Source organism: Carassius gibelio, chromosome A18, assembly GCF_023724105.1.
Source record: "Carassius gibelio isolate Cgi1373 ecotype wild population from Czech Republic chromosome A18, carGib1.2-hapl.c, whole genome shotgun sequence".
Lineage (NCBI taxonomy): Eukaryota > Metazoa > Chordata > Actinopteri > Cypriniformes > Cyprinidae > Carassius > Carassius gibelio.
Window position 1 is genome coordinate 4,827,986 of NC_068388.1, and position 16,510 is coordinate 4,844,495.

Genomic DNA, 16,510 nt, shown 5'->3' on the forward strand with positions numbered 1-16,510 from the left:
GGCAGCGTTGTGGGACAGCAAGCCACTTTTCTCAAAAACACCCATTTGTTTTTACACAGACTGTCCTGCATTTTATCCAAAACACATCCCAAAAAGGTCAGTAATCATTCAACACTGCCCTTGGTTTTTAGGAGCTTCCAGATTAATCACAATATTTCAGTTGCTTACACTATATTTTGCCAGATAATACAACTGCATGTTACAGTCCCTAGCAAAAAGGCCTAGGATTTGATTAATGTACCCAGAAGGGCAGCTGAGTTTAGATTCACATTCTGAAGCTCTTAGAGTGCAGTGTGTCTTGATGAATTCATGGGGAGGGAAAAGTATAGCAGAGCTCATTTTCAACCTCATGCTACTCTAAATGTGGAAGTGAAAAATCACATCAATTGAAGTATGCCATTTCTCAGTGCTCTCTCTCACTCTGGCAGTCTTGCCGGCCAAAGGCTCATACAATGACTGAATTGTACAATACATTCTGTACAGCAACAGGCTTCTGAATGCATTGAATGTGTCAGCATTCATAAAGAACTATGCAAGTCACTGCAAAAATGAATGACATTAACTATAATTAATGACATTGGCAGCCAGAGAGAAATTAAGCATATATTGAGACCTCAACCAAACCTTGAACGTACAATGCAGTAGCCACCACTTTTTCGATGGCACTGGATACCGAATGATTCTTCCCATTAATTTTCTACATCAGTAAAGTAAATTCTTAAGGGTAAAATGTTACTCACCCAAAATTGATAATTCTGTCATCATTTATAATTTTTCCAAACATGTGATTTTCTTTTGTCTGTTGGGCACAAAAAGTGATATTCTAAAGATCATGTTGATAACCAAACAGTTAAAGATAGCCATTAACTGACAGCCAACCAAATAAAAAGTATTCTCATAGTATATAGGCTACATTATAATAGATATTATACATCATAAACTTAAGAGCAGTGCTTCTTTATAGCCTACATCAATCGAGACTTCTTGCAGTGGTCGCGATTCATCGATCTAATCCGACTTCAATACCTTTGCCTATCATTATTTTCACTTAAGGAAAAAAAAAATATCTCGTTCAGTCAGCGTTCTATTAAAATCGAATAATTTCTTCATTATAGAAATAGTTTATTATTATTATTTCACAATATTAATAGTTCTTCCAAAATAAAATAAAATAAAATTCTCAGAACAAACGACAGTATCTCCAAGTCGTGGGAAAAAAAGTGTGAATAGGATGAAGCGTGCGCTGCTCTCTCGCGCTCCCCTCCCCTCACTGCACGCGGCGCTAATTGGCGCTCTCAGCTCGAGCCAGCAGCCACGAGCGCCACAGACGCGGAGACCTCAGCCAAATTCACAGTCCAGTCTGACTCAGAGAACCGTTCTTTAGTCTTTATTTGTTTTCGGTTTATGTGTCTCCCCTCACTAAGTCGAAGAGAGCTTAGTTTAGGAACAGTGGACACTTGCAGACATTTCAAGCATGACTTTGGATAATAACGGATCTTGAAGTGTCAAACTGCGCCCCAGACTTTCAGAAAATAACGACAGACACTTACTCTCACAGGTATCCTTTTATTATTAATATTTCAGTATTTTATTGCATTTCATTGGTGGCTATTGAACAGATACGTTTAAAATGTCATCAGTGTCAACTTTCAACAGTTCAAATATTTTGAGTAAGTTTAAGGGTTCATCACTAAGAGGATAAAAGACAGAGATTGTATCTTTTAATTATTACGGTCTATAATCGATAGCAACAGTTCTTCGATAGTTATATAGTATTATAACATTAGGCTAGATTATTATCACATCCATAATAAAGATACACCAGCGTTATAAAACAGTGGCATGTCTGTTGCGGGCGATACAGACTTCAGTGTGTAAAAGTAATTCTGCTTTTATTTCTTTCTCTTCTTTATTCTTCTCAGATTTGTATGTGATACGAAACATGTTACATTTCAAAAGATTTCAATCGCAGCTGCGCTTTTAATAAATAAGACCTCACTGGCAAGTTAGTTTAAAGCAAATATTTGACTTTAACAATTACATGGAGTCATCGTATAACGTCATCTTTACAAAAGCACGCATCTATATCAACATTTTTATTACAATTTATAATATTTTATGTACATTGACTATAAATACGTGTGTGTGTATACATATACATACATATAGGCCTATGTGTGTGTGTTTGAATGTTTTTTTTTTACATATTTTAATTTATACATACACCCCCCCCCCCACACACACACCGAGGGTAAAAAAAAAAAAAAAAGAATCAGTCCCCTTTTAAATAATATTTGTTGCTATAAGTGTGGGAGATGGATACAAAAAAATCCAAACGCTTTATCAATGCCTAGAAGCAAAGTTAAATCTGTTATTAATAAGTGGAAGGTATTTGGTACAACACAGACCCTCTGTGGATCAGGACGTTGCTCCAGACTGGATAAAAGAGCCAGGAGGAAACTGGTCAGAGGGCGACCAAGAATCAGTTGTGGGAATTAATGATTAAGAGTGGTCATTGTGTGAATGTGACCACAATATCACATTCTCCACAAATGTGCTTGTATGGGAGGGTTGCAAGAAAAACGTGACTCCTCAAGAAAGGCCCCTTGCAGTCTGACTGAGCTTTGCCAAAACACACCTTGAAGATTCTGAGACAGATGAGACTAAAATTGAATTATTTGGCCTCAACACCAAATTATATGTCTTTCGGAAATCCAATACATCTCACCATCCAAATAACAGCATTCCTCCAGTAAAGCAAAGAGGTGGAAATATCCTGTTATAGGGGTGTTTCTGTGCAGCAGGGACTGGATCACTTGTCAGCATAGAAGGAAAAATGGATGGGGCAAAATACAGTCAAATTCCTTAAGAAAATCTGCTGCCCTCTGCCAGAAAGTTGTCAGTGTGAAAAAGGTTAACCTTCCAACATGACAATGACCCAAAGTACACAGCAAAACTGACCAAAGAGTGGTTGAAGTAGAAAAAGCATGCCTTGCGTGGCCCAAGTCAGAGCCAAGACTTAAATCCCATTGGAAATCTGTGGAATGACTTGAAGACTGCATCCACAAATGGTCGCCATCAAATTGAACTGAACTTGAGCAGTTCTGTAAAGAAGAGTGGGCAAATATTGCAAAGTCTAGATGTGTAAAGTTAGTAGAGACGTACCCCAACAGACTAAAGGCTGTAATTAAATCAAAAGGAATTTCTACAAAGTGCTGAGGCAAGCGGGTGATCCTTTTTCCAACTAAGTAATAAAGTTTTCTTTTTCTGACATGTTGGTGTTATATCTTTCACTTGGATGTTATAAGTTGCACTGAGTAAATACAGCTGGATAAAACAAAAACTGTGTCCGTCATAATTTCAGGCTGCAAAGCAACAAAATGTGAAAAAGGGGGCTGATTCTTTTTTATTCTACCGTATACACAATGTATGTAGTGTGTGTGTGTGTGTGTGTGTGTGTGTGTGTATGTATATATATATATATATATATATACACACACACAATATGGCCATTGCAGTTTTATTTAATAGCAAATTGTCTTAGGTTTTCTTCACAGCTTTGAATCACGATTAAATTTTGGAATTTCTAGTCAGAGCCAGGTAGTATTAGAGGACTAGAGACTTGTGATGGGAGTAAGATGTAATATTATTAAGTTTCAGAAAAGTGCATATTGATTCAGTTTTTAGGACAGGCTACTGCCCGACAGTCTATGTGGCATTATGTCAGCAAAGTATGGATTCAGAAGATGACCAAAGAGGCTTAGGGTGTCATTTGGCACAGTTCAATCTTATTCTAGAGAACATTTACCTCATGTGAGTACAGTAGGTTTTATTTACAAGTTTTAAATGCATAAATCTGCTCATTTGTATCAGCTTTCTAGCATATTGAAGGCCTCAAAAGCGACTTTAAATTAAGGAAAAGATTAATAAGGTTATGAAAGCAGATAAGGTTTATTTTCAAACGGTGGGCCAGATTTGCTGGTGCGGAATGTTAAATGGGAGTAAAGTGTGTCTGTGGTGTCTGTCAAGAAATGAAAGATGGGAGATTCTCAGTCTCCCTCTGGTCCTCCTCACACATCTGCGCCAACAGCTGAGCTGGGATTGGCATTAACTGTTGACTCTGTTCTTCTTCAGAAGAGTAAGAGGCCGAAAGCAAGCCAGAACATAGTACTTGAGTGGAGTAGAGGGGGCTCTTTCTCTCCCAGCAGCATTTGCCCTGTGTTAATGGGCAGGATAATACCTCTCTGTGATGCACACAGACTTTATGGAAACTCTCGCTCTCACACCCATGGCTTTATGGGGTGAGACCAAGAGAAAGTCTCAGTCATAAGCCACAGATGTCGTATACACACTTAACACACTATGTGTGTGTGTGTGTGTGTGTGTTTTATTAAGGATTGATTCAAATAAATATTAGCAGTTAATGTATCTGTATTGAAAAAAAAAAATAAAAAATAAACTTTAATGGTATAACATGAGTGTAGTTGTTTTTATTTAATTCGCATGGATAGGCACACATGCCGTAAAGTATAGTTGTACCTGTGTTCTCAATAAAATATTTTGCATTGCTTAATTCAGCAAACTGGACCTCTGATATATATTTGGAGAGGAAAACATCATACCAGAGAGGGTGGGGAGCTGGATTTCAAGAGTGATGGATTCTGTTGCTGTGTTTGTGTGTGTGTGTGTATGAGTCCTTGTCCTAAGTGTTTTTAATATGTCCAGTGGAGCATAGTGCCGCCTTGGTGTTAAAAGGCTCTAACACAGAAGTGCAACTGATTATATAGTCTTATGTCTCTCTCTGTCATACATTTTCTCTTCGTCTGCCCCACCTCACTGTCTCTCCTCACTACATCAGCAGTATATGAGCCAGTAAGACAAACCAACCTAGAATTTTTTTTATTTTATTTATTTTTTTATCTCAGTTTTCTTGTCTCATTTAAAAGGCAGAAAGAAAATAAAGTGCAGGAAAGAAAATAAAAAAAGGTATGTAATTTTTTAGTTTTTTGAAGAAGAAGTGGTGTTTGTTGTGCACAAGTATCCATCATGATAGGATGATTGCCACATGGTTGACACAGTGTTCTAAGTGGTTGCTGTGGCATTGCCAGGTGGTTGCTAGGGTGTGGTTGAACCATGTCTATTTTATTTTGGTTTCTCAGTGTTGCTCTTCAGTGTAAATCTCTTTTTAATCATCCACCATATGAAAATCATCTGATTGTTTAGAAAATGAATGGCACACCTCACTATTTAAAGTATCATTTAGGGAGCCACTTCAGTAGTGGCCTGTTACACTAAGCTAGTTGAAGAAACTCAGAACTCAAAGCTCAGTTTCAGAGTAAGTTTAGAGTTTACTTCTTTGCTAAAACATATCATGAGCTGAAACAAATTTACAAGGCAAGAAAACACAGCAACTTCCATTAGTGTTCCTGTAGTTCAAGTGGTAGAGCATTGTGTTAGGGGGTTGGGCGTTCGAATCCCAGGGAACACATGTTAGGAAAAATTGTTAGCCTGAATGCAATGTAAGTATAGTTTTGCAGTTGTGAAATCTTTATGTATTCTGTTTTTTATCACAGTTCTGTTCCAAAAGAAAAGCAGACCTTTGTTCAGACCACACCTCTAAATGGTGTTACCTGAGTTCCTGTTTTTCACTAAGTGTGTGAATGTTTGTATCTTAAAATGATTGACTGACATGTTGCGTTCAGCCTTGTCTCCCTCAAAGGGCTCCTGTCAGCGGCACTACACACTTGAACAACCTTGATAAAAACACAGAACAATGTCAAACACCTCATCTTTATCCTACCTTCACACGGCCTTAAGCTTACACCATCTGCCCCCTCTTCACCTGTATGTTCGAACAGTGCGGATTTTAATGCGCTCACTCCAAACACAGCTAATCGACAGGAGACATTAGCTGAGCACTTTGTCTGCTCTCCATTACGGCTATGGAGGTTCCTCTCAGGACGTATTGAATTACCCATAATTCCCTAAACCTGTCACTCACAGACAGACAGACAGACAGAGTGTCAGGTATTCCAGGCATATAATGAGGATAGGGAATGTTGGCAGAGAGGAATTTCTTCACCGCTCTCTTTTTGCTCTCTGTCATTAGATATGCACCTGGCTCTCTCTCAGCTAAGTGCAGGTATGAAAGCTAAAACGTTTCCTCCTTTAAAGATGAGAAGGGGGATTAAAAACATATCATTAAACATGGACTTGGCTCAGACAGGCAGGACTAAATACAGAGTTTCACCCTTTTAAAAGTTTGCAGAACATATTTTTTTTACTGTACTTTTTCCCGTCTAACAATGCGGTGATATTTGCGGTCGCCTTAAGTCAAACTTACAGACTGCAGGAAACAGTTGTTGAGGATTAGAAATTACATTTTAGACTGAATCGTAATGACACCGCCTATGTGTCTGCTTTCGTGCTGTGCGATTGGGCATTTAGTTCGAGGCAGAAGGACTGTCCAAAATGTCACATGAAAACTATTCAGCAAGTTCAAGTAAAGGCCTTCTTTTCCTTTCACTGCAAATTTAAGCTGTCAGTCATTCAGTAATGCCCCGAGGCAAATATAATGTATTAACTAATGAGGGAAATCATATTTTACAAAGTTTTCATTATAGGTATTGAGATGGGATATATTACCAGGTCACAGAATCACGTATACACAGATTTTTGTGGAGTTATTACTGGAATATAACTGGACACCTTTTTATATCAGTCTGAGTGAGTAAATGCATACCGTCGAAATGTCATTACATTTATTTATTCACTAAAAATACTTAGCATAGTTATAATTTGAACTGATTTTTCCAGTCAGTCTTCTAGAATAGGCTTCTTTGTAGGACTAGTGCAATGTCGAGGTCACATGATCACAGCTGTTACTACTACAGTACAACTGTTTTCAATCATAATAGAAATATGAATAGTAAAACATTTACTTTTGCACCAGTCGGTGTCAGTATGAAGTCCAAGACCACTGGGACAAAAAAAGCCCCATCAAACAAAAGCATTTACACAATGTGTGAGTAGAATCTCTCACTATTTGCACTTACAGTCTTGTAAAGAAATTTGTTTTTTTTTATTTATAACAAACAGCATCTACTAATTAGACTCAGTTTCTGTTTTTTCTTACACTTAGTATACATAACTTTTGCTTTATTTATAAGTCAACTTCGGTCATTAATGAGAGTCATGTGAAATTATAAATTAATAATGCCAATCTAATTTAGACTCATTTCAATCAGACCTTTTTTGTCTGGCAGCAACAAAACCATATTTCTGCTTCTTATAACAATACTTTTTTTTAAGCTTTCAAATTGTTCAGTCTTATTGAACAAAACAGTAGCTGTACAGCTTGAAGCCATGGGAGCTGCAATTCTAAGATGTGGGTATGATATAATGTGACTGGGTTATATAAAATAAAAGACAGAAAAATATGAGGGTCAAATGATAGGATATAGTTTTTTTTTTTTTTTTTACATTTTGGGCTTACAGAGTCCAACCATCACTTTGAACATGATACAAAGTACTCATAATGCAATGATGACAAATTTTCATTGTATGTTATAATTATGAAAACATAACATGGCCTTGATGTCTGTGTGTGCTTATATTATGAACATTATTTTTAACACAGAGGTAGGGGTAACCCTTACACCCGACTATGACCACAGCGAGAAGATTGACCCCTGCCAGGGATAACAAAAATATGTAACCTGAGCTCATAATAATGAACTTGGACTGACCTTTTGTAAAGCTGAAAGATTAAATAATGTCGTGAACAATTTCTGTGGTATGTGTAGGAAGCCGTCCAGGAGATGTTTGCTGAAATGTCAAAGGAGAAGAAAAATGTGTCTTTGTGGAGGAGGAAGAAAACATAAAAAAAAGTGTCTTTGTGTAGGAGGAATAAAAAATAATAATAATATTTTTATTTTTATTTTATATATATATATATATATATATATATATATATATATATATATATATATATATATATATATATATATATATATATATATATATACACTTTTGAAAGAAGTTCTATTGTTTGATATGAACTTACAAGACTCATGCATTACCCAAGAGCCCCTGTGCTGATATCCTTGTGCTCTCTGAGATAGCTTTCTCAACCCCTTTAAATCTGCTCTACATTTCATGAATGCAGTATCATCCATCATGATCAAAGCTATCTGTGATGTCGCCTTGTTCTTTAAATAAACAGACAAATCTGACTTATCTTTAAGTTAGAGTTAGAGATAGGATTGTCTGCTGTTGGTAAATGTTCAGTATTAAAGAAACATTCCTTATTGACAATATACATGTATGTCTTTTACAAATGTTTAAAAGCTAGATACACTCTGTTTATGTACTGTTTAGCTTAGTAGATGTGTTTGGGTTGCAGTAGGTCATTGAAATTACATTGAATGCTGCTTCTGCACCACATAGACTGCATACACACTGCAAATACAGAGTATGTGTGAACCTGGCGTATCCTGGTTCTCCCTTGTCTTGTTCCTGGACTTTTTTTTTCTATTGGTTTCTGGATTAATCTGTTTTTCTCATCCCCTTGCTCTGTTGTTGCTTTGGATTGCCTGTTTGTGTATGACCTTTGCTTGCCTTTGGGTTATGTTTGTGGATTACCCCTTTAATAAACTCCCCTTTATTACCCCTTTAATAAATAAACTTTAATAAATTCGTGTCAGTTCATGACATCAGTGAACACTGCTGAATAAATATTGAATAACTTATTGAATAAATTTGAACAGTTATTTGGCTTATTTTGTCTTCCACCAACCAAAATAGATTAGGCTTTGAGTGCCACTAGCAAACATACTGTATAGGAAGCCTGTAATAAGCACTGAAAACATTTCCAACCCAGCACAGTTTGGTTATTGATTATAAATGATTATTATCAACTCAAATTGTGTCTAATCAAATAACCCAATGGTTTTTAGAGTATATAACTGTTTATTGCACTGAACAGTCATAGTCCTCAAAATATTTAGAGATATACTGCATAATAATAGCAACATTGGTCAGTAAGTGATTTGAAGTCTTACAGTAATTCTTGAATTTTATTGTCAGTAATCGTGAATTTCTTCCAAAATTGATTGATTTAGGGGGAAAAAGGGCTTTAAAAGATGAATTTAGAGACGAAACTTCTCAGGGAGGATTTTACTGTCAGCATGCCAAAGCACAGCACACTGTCAGCATGCTCAAACCCTCGCTGAGAAGTCTCTTAATTCATGTCCCTTAAAGCAACACTGGTAATGATCCATGTAAATTCACTAGTTGGATGTTTGACAACATAGTATAAGTCCCTTCATTCCTCTTTTTCATTCATCCTGTCCCTTGTTCCTTCATTCAAAATAATAGGACTGTTTTGAGAGCCCTTACTGTGAAGTGTGTGAATCCTTGTTCTAATATCCCCTGCTGAAGGATACTACTACAGTTTTCTCACTCTCTCCCACAATTTCTTGCCACTCTAATGAAGCAGATTCAGACATGATTGTCTCCCTAGTATTTAGAATACTGTTTGTTGAAGAAGAGAGAAAGGGAGACGGAGACAGGGCAGATTAAGGATGGTGTGAGAAAATAAAAGAAATGCATTTGAAATAAGGCTGAAAGTGTCTGCCCTCATTAAGCTGACCTTTTGTTTAGAGACAAACAGATTTAGAAGGAGAGGAAGAAAGAATGCATGTTGGTGGACAAAAGAAAGGACTTGAATAGAGCAGCAGCTGATCCAGAGCTGCTAAAATGCATAGACATGCCTGAAAGAGTCCCTAGTAAAGCAGCTGAACTTTAGCTTGGGATTTAACAAGACCTCAAACACACACCTCCCACAGTGATGCTCAACCACTCCCTTAGATGACTCCTTCTAACTGTCCACTCCATCACAGGTCCACAGCAGCAGAACGCTCCTCTCCCATCATGAAGTCTGCCGAGGAACCAGACAAACAGAGACAGAGGAGCAGACACCAGTGTCTCCAGATGGGGTGGTTCTCCAGTTTCTGGTGGTGTACATTTGTGATGCTCTACTTTTATCTGCCAGAGGTGAAGTCTATGAAGGAGAGCATGCCAAGAGTTAAACTCAGCTACAAAGGTAATGTTTGTCTGTTGCTCTGTGTAGATGATTTCTTTCTAAGACGATCTATTAAATCTTTAGTGATTTGCTAAATTTCCTTATATTTATTTGAAACATCTGCTTGAGCATTTGTCATTTTGAAAGAATACATTTTGAATCACATGTAGGGAAGTGAGGAGAGTTTTACAACTCAGTTGTATCAGGTCTATATTTAGAATGCATTTCTGACTGACTGAGTGTATATAAGTAATGTGCTACATAATTTTTTCAATTATGCAGCCCCAAATGTCCCCAGTAATCTGCCACTTTTGTTCTTAAACTTTTGATAAATGCCTTCTATATATATAAGAATTGTAACATTTTAATTGTATTTTACATTTTCATATCGTTCCAACCCAATAATTATGTCATGATATATATATTTTTTTCATGAGATAAAATTAATCATATCTCTATTTAAGATTTGGATCATATCACCCACCCCTACATCTCACATGTAAAAATCTGGATCAGTAAATATGCATTACATGTACAGTACACCTGCATTTGTTTGTTTATAGAGTGCTCTGTATTTTGCTGCGTCAGAAGTTTTAGGACAAAATGACCATTTCATAATGAGAGGTTAAATAAGGCCATGACTACTAAGGTCTGGGATTTTACCCAGTACCTCACTGTAACTGTCTGCATCTCTTGCGGTATTTGCTAACCACTGGTCCATGCTGTGATCACCCTCCCTCCCTCTACCTGTGGTTGTGTGTGATCGCTCGACTGCAGCTGTGGCTTCAAAGGTTTGATAAGTCAATAAGGCGTTAACTCTGTTCGCAACAGTGATCCCACAAGCACAGCACATTTTAGATTATCACTGGAGTTATCCTGACAACATCGTAGCAGTGCTACACGCTCAAACACACACACACACACACACACACACATGCTGTGAATATTATGGGCGCGAGTTCAGGGAAAGATACATGTATGTTGATATAAAATGAGTGAGGCTTAAAAGAAACAACTGTTAAAAGTAACAATGTGTCCTTACTTAATTAGACATGGATTATTAAATGACCTACACGTATGATAAAACTACACAAGCTTTACAACAGCAGTAGCAACTTTGATTAGATACCAGTTTGTTCCAGAACATGTTTTTGATAGTGCTGACAAGTGACAAAATATACTTTAGATATTAATGTTTTTTTTTTTTAAGAAGTGATAAAAGTATTTTTCTTAATTTGTTTCTTTTCTTTCTCTCTCTTCCATTCTCTTCTGTGTTCAATCCCTGCCTCGATTTGTGGAAGGAAGTGAATGCAGTGTTTGTTTTATGCCACTGAGGGAAATAAAAGTTATAGATCCTTAAAAACTGACACACAGCATGCCAGCACTACTGAACCAGACCTTCATCCATGTCAGGAAACTCACCCCAATAAAAATATGAGTGACTGTGCAGGGGCGTCTGTTTATTTTCAGTTTCTGTAGCATAAAAATCCGACATGCTGTGTGTCAGTTTGCCATTGCCATATATCGCCAAGCCGCTGTGCTTGGCGAGAACGAGAATGATGTAAAAGAGAGGGGAGAACAGACAGCTGCCTGACTTTGATTATGATTTGTGCATGCAGTGACCCAGCTCTTGAAGAGATTTTCTTGATTTTTTCTTTTTCTTAACCCATTGCCATTCTTTTCATTTTCTTAAAGCAGAAATCTAAAATTTAATAAGTACTAGTTAAGGAAAAAACAACAAACAAAATCCTATACATTTATGTATAATATATAGGTTTCTGTTGGGCTTTTTTACAAGATTTTCTAATCCTTAAAGCTGCACTGAGTGGGTCTGTTTGATCTTAAAACTTGCTGTTCCGCTCCATGTTTGGTCCTGTTGGAGAGGATGCAGAAGTACAGTCTTTTACAATCCATCATCTGAGCAGATGGTCTCATAAAAACATTGCACAATATCTGTATCACTGCAGTCCTTTAAAACAGAGTGTGTCATTATATAGAAGAATGCAGGCCTGCGCGCACACCTCAAGGACGAGCAGCAGTAAGTTACTCTTGTTTTTCCCTTAAAGGAAGGCTAAAAGGGGAACATCTGATCTGTGTTAGATATAGTACATCTCATAATGTTCTCTGGAGTCAAGTAAACAATATTCTTGCTTGTCGCTAACATCACTCCTAGCTGATAATGTCCAGTGAAACGCATCAAAATATTATCTTCAGGTTGTGTAAATATTTCTATTAAAGACTCCTCCTTAAAGTGTACATGCATGATGGTATAGATATTAACGTGAACCATGCAAACACAAATCCTTGTTTTGCAATAGGAAAACAGCAATTTAAGAACTCACAGTATAGTATTCAATGAATTTACAACTGTATGGCTCCCTAAACAGATGTAAAACAAGCAGGTCATAAATATGGCTACGAGTCTTCCTAATGTTCTTTACACAGAGTTACACTAGTTTCCACTAGTTTGGCTCTCTTCCCAAACCACAGGCAGGATATTTTTTTACACCTAAGAGTATAATCCTTTACCATGTGAGAAATCTTAAAAGAAGTTTTGCTCTGTGACATTAGCTTTAAATGTGTGGTCCAGTTCCTGGCAAATAACTGAGTATACCTTGATTTGTCAACCCCTAAGATTGTCCATTGCTTCATAGGTTTGTATTTCACTCATCGATCTTTATGCTTTGCTGTTGCCTGAAGATAAATGATGTACCTGTAGGGCTGAAATAGCTTGCTCTGTAAAGATTGAGCTGCACAGCAAAATGTATATTGAACTGAATGGACAATACTTTCTTTATGTTTCCACAAGGAGTCTGCATTTCTCATGAAAATAATTATTAACCCACTACGGTCAGCAAACCACAGAAGTGTAGCATTACGCTGCAAACTTATAAAATTTGAAATTCTCGTTGGAGCCTTGGCAATGTTCCTTCTAGTCATGGAAGTATGGCTTCTTTGTACTTGAACTGGAATATTATTAAACTGTTTTGCCATGCAAGCTTATGTTTCAAAATATTTCAAAACAGGGAAATTACAAAGATATGTCAACTATTTATACAAAAATATCTACGATTTCCTTATTCATACAATGAAAGCGAATGGTGAACACAGCTGTAAGACATATATTTGTTGAATAATGACTTAAATATGCATATTTGAGTTTTACTTTTACTTTGATTAGTTTTCATTTTTTGTCCTTTTTGGAGCTTGACAAACATTGGTTTCCATCTCCTTCTGTTGAATGGAAACAAGCAGCTTAAACATTCTGCAAAATGTCTCCTTCCATATAGAAGAAATCATATAGGTTTGAACTTTATCCCTTTTAAGACATGAGATCCATCTTCTCCTCATTATATTGTCTCTGGTATTACTTAGGAAAGAGCATTCAATCTTTCTAATGAATTTGTCAATGCACATTTTAAATATCCTCAAACAACGTTGTCTAGCTGTAATTTACAGACTACTGCTATGAAAGAAAGTGAGAATTTATTCCCATGAGGGGTCAAGATAATACTCCAGAACTCCAGATAAATCTCTCTAGACCTAATTTCAAAGCAGGAATCTTTCAGCAGGGCTCTGACCTAAAACTGTTTGCAGAGTAGATTAGCGTCAGCTAGTCAGGCATTAGCATGAATGGGGTTTTATTTTGAAGAGGATTTTTTTGTCTTATAAATACTGAACCGAAATGACCCATCCTCGACCCTGCACCCCAGAGAATTAATAGTTAAGTCCTAGGATTTATTCAGCTTGTTGATGCTCTAAACCCATGACCCGACCCTAACGTGGATGTTTAGACGATGTGCATACATGTCAGACATGTAGGAAGGTAGCTGAAATGAGAGATGGAAAGAATGAATAAGGAATGATATGTATATGTGAAATTCTGAATTCAAATATAAGTAAAAGAATATCAGAAAAAAAAAAAAATCTACAAACCTGCTTTCTATAGTGTTTAAGTGCACACTGCCAGGTTTTCTTGCTTTGAGGCTGCTGGCAGATGGTTATTTATGTGTGCATGCAGAGCATAACAACTGGGTGGAGAAATGTTAGGATTATATCCAAGTCTACTAAAACTGCGTGCTTTGGTCAAATGCAATTACGTGTTTCAAAAATATCTCAAGAATTATGTATCTAGAGAGTTCCGCTTGTACATACCAATTCTTCAGTGAGAATAACAGAATATGTCATTGCTCCCTCAGAGAGGAGAAATGGAATATGAAACCTACTGCAAATGAACCATCAAGCTAATCTTCCATTGTTCGACGTGAGAATTGATAGGTGGAACGAGTAGCTGATTCCAGCTGAATTCTCCGACAGCTCAGAGCCTTTTGGTTCATGTTCAGCAGGTGAAGTAAGGGCTAGAGGAAGGAGGATTAGTAGATGGGCTGATGTTACATAGAGGATGAAACCTTATCAGAATGGAATCTGAACACATAGATGACAGATAGCCCCAAAGCTATTGTTACTGTAGATAATATGGACTGTAAAGGTAATGGTGCCTCTCAGTATATTAGAAGAGTGAGAGATTTGGAAGAAAGAACAATAGCTGTGCAATGATACAATTTCCAATTTATTGCTACACTGCAATGCTTAGACAAATGCACACCTGTGCACATATTCACACATAAAGCTCTTATATGCTTGCACAAGTCACTGTTCTGATACACAAGTTATTTAGTATGTTTGTGCATATAGTACATGCCATGTGCTTTCATATATGTATTCACCCTCATTTAACTTTTTCAGAGCTGATTCATTCTCGAAGTGTGGTGCCGTTTGTGGGTTCCAGCGAGGGACTGCGGTTTCAGACAGTCCTATTGGATGAAGAAAAAAGCAGATTACTGCTGGGAGCCAAAGACCACATCTACCTACTGGACCCAGACAACATCAATAAACACCCCAAAAAGGTAAATACATACACATTAAAGGACTCAAACCTGCAGACATGCAGAATCAGGTCTCAGTGAAAAGGCAAGTGAAGACTTTACACTATGTGTGGTCTGGAGGAAAACTTTTCCATAGAATCATTTAGAAGTGCATTCACTCACTCTCAGACTGGTTGACATATTTCTTCAATTTAGAAAAACTGTTTTTAAAAGATGTGAGAATTACATATTGTTTTTTGATTGAACATGTTGTTTCGTCCAATCAGTTTAGAACTGTTTTGTAATTATTTTTTGTTCTGTTCTTGTTCTTATAAATAACCCCCTTTTTTGTCATTTGGTGAGTAGAATTATATAAAATATATGTTTTGTGTGAAACATTGAATATAAACTAGATCCTGTATATTGTCTGAAGAAAAAATGTGCTTGGCAGTGTTCGTAGGTGGTCACTTCATTTGATAAATTTGATGTTTGCCTGCCTTTTGTCAAACAGGTGCATGTTTTATTGGGAGAGCAAAAAATATTTTTAAATTTTTTCTATAAAACTGTTAACTTGTCGACTGATAATACTCCTATACTTAGAAAACATAATCTGAGTTAAACCAAGTACAAATCAAAACTGTTTATACCTTTATAATCTCACAAAAATGCCTGATAGCAAGGTGTCGGAGTTTCTGGATATGTTTAGCTTATGAATACATTCATGGTAGTGGGTGTTCAAGTATGTTTATGTGTGTCTGTGTGTTTCTGCCTCAAGATTTCCTCTAGTTCACTTCATAATTTCAATTCCAAGTGCTTAGTTATTTCACTGATTGAGCCCACTGATTTGCAGTAGGCATGACAATCTTCAAAGTATCATCATGTAAAGTCATCTCACGAGCATGTGTACTTATGAATTGTCTACTACTTGTAGAGACGGTTCTTGTAGGTCAGTGTCAAAGGTCAGGCCTGTGTGTGATAAGCGCTTAAGCTTTTAATAACACGAGTGCAGAGACAGGGCCAGAAGCCCCTTCATCACTCTTTATCTGTACGTCATCCTCCCTCTCGTGGGCTTAACCCAGAACTCATGTTTGTACAGTATTTCATGTGTACAGCTTTTCATCTGTTATATATACAATGGATTAAACTTTGTTTAAAGTCCTACTTTGAGTCTCGACTTGATCTGAGACTAAATCAAAGCTTTTGTTGAATTACCTTTCTAAAAACAATTCCCTGAGAGACAATTGTAATCACATATGCTGACAATTTAAATTAGAAGGTATTTTTTGCTTGTATTTTTACTTGAATTTACTTGCTTTGTATGTGTGTGTGTGTGTGTGTGTTTCTCACTTGCAGCTGAGCTGGCCAGCTCCAAGAGACAGGGTGGATATGTGTATACTGGCTGGCAAAAACCCTCTCGTAAGTTTCACTCAGCATATATGTCTGTTGAATGACCATTTCAATACACAGCCTGTCCTCTTTAACTCAAACCTGTCTAGTAAAAGATTGCGGACTTCCCTGCATGGTTCACAATTTTCACAAACTCATAAATTGTATGTTTCTA

General features: G+C 36.9%; 1 protein-coding gene across 1 annotated transcript in view; it reads left to right on the forward strand.

The window, feature by feature from the left end:
* Positions 1-1,318: 1,318 nt before the first annotated feature.
* Positions 1,319-16,510, forward strand: part of LOC127933854 (semaphorin-3D) — a 35,380-nt gene continuing 20,188 nt past the window's right edge. Inside the window, exons 1-4 of the mRNA XM_052530879.1 lie at positions 1,319-1,558; positions 9,903-10,105; positions 14,831-14,991; positions 16,303-16,365. Coding sequence (XP_052386839.1) covers positions 9,934-10,105; positions 14,831-14,991; positions 16,303-16,365 — 396 coding nt within the window. The 5' untranslated portion in view covers positions 1,319-1,558; positions 9,903-9,933. The remainder of the gene's footprint in view (positions 1,559-9,902; positions 10,106-14,830; positions 14,992-16,302; positions 16,366-16,510) is intronic.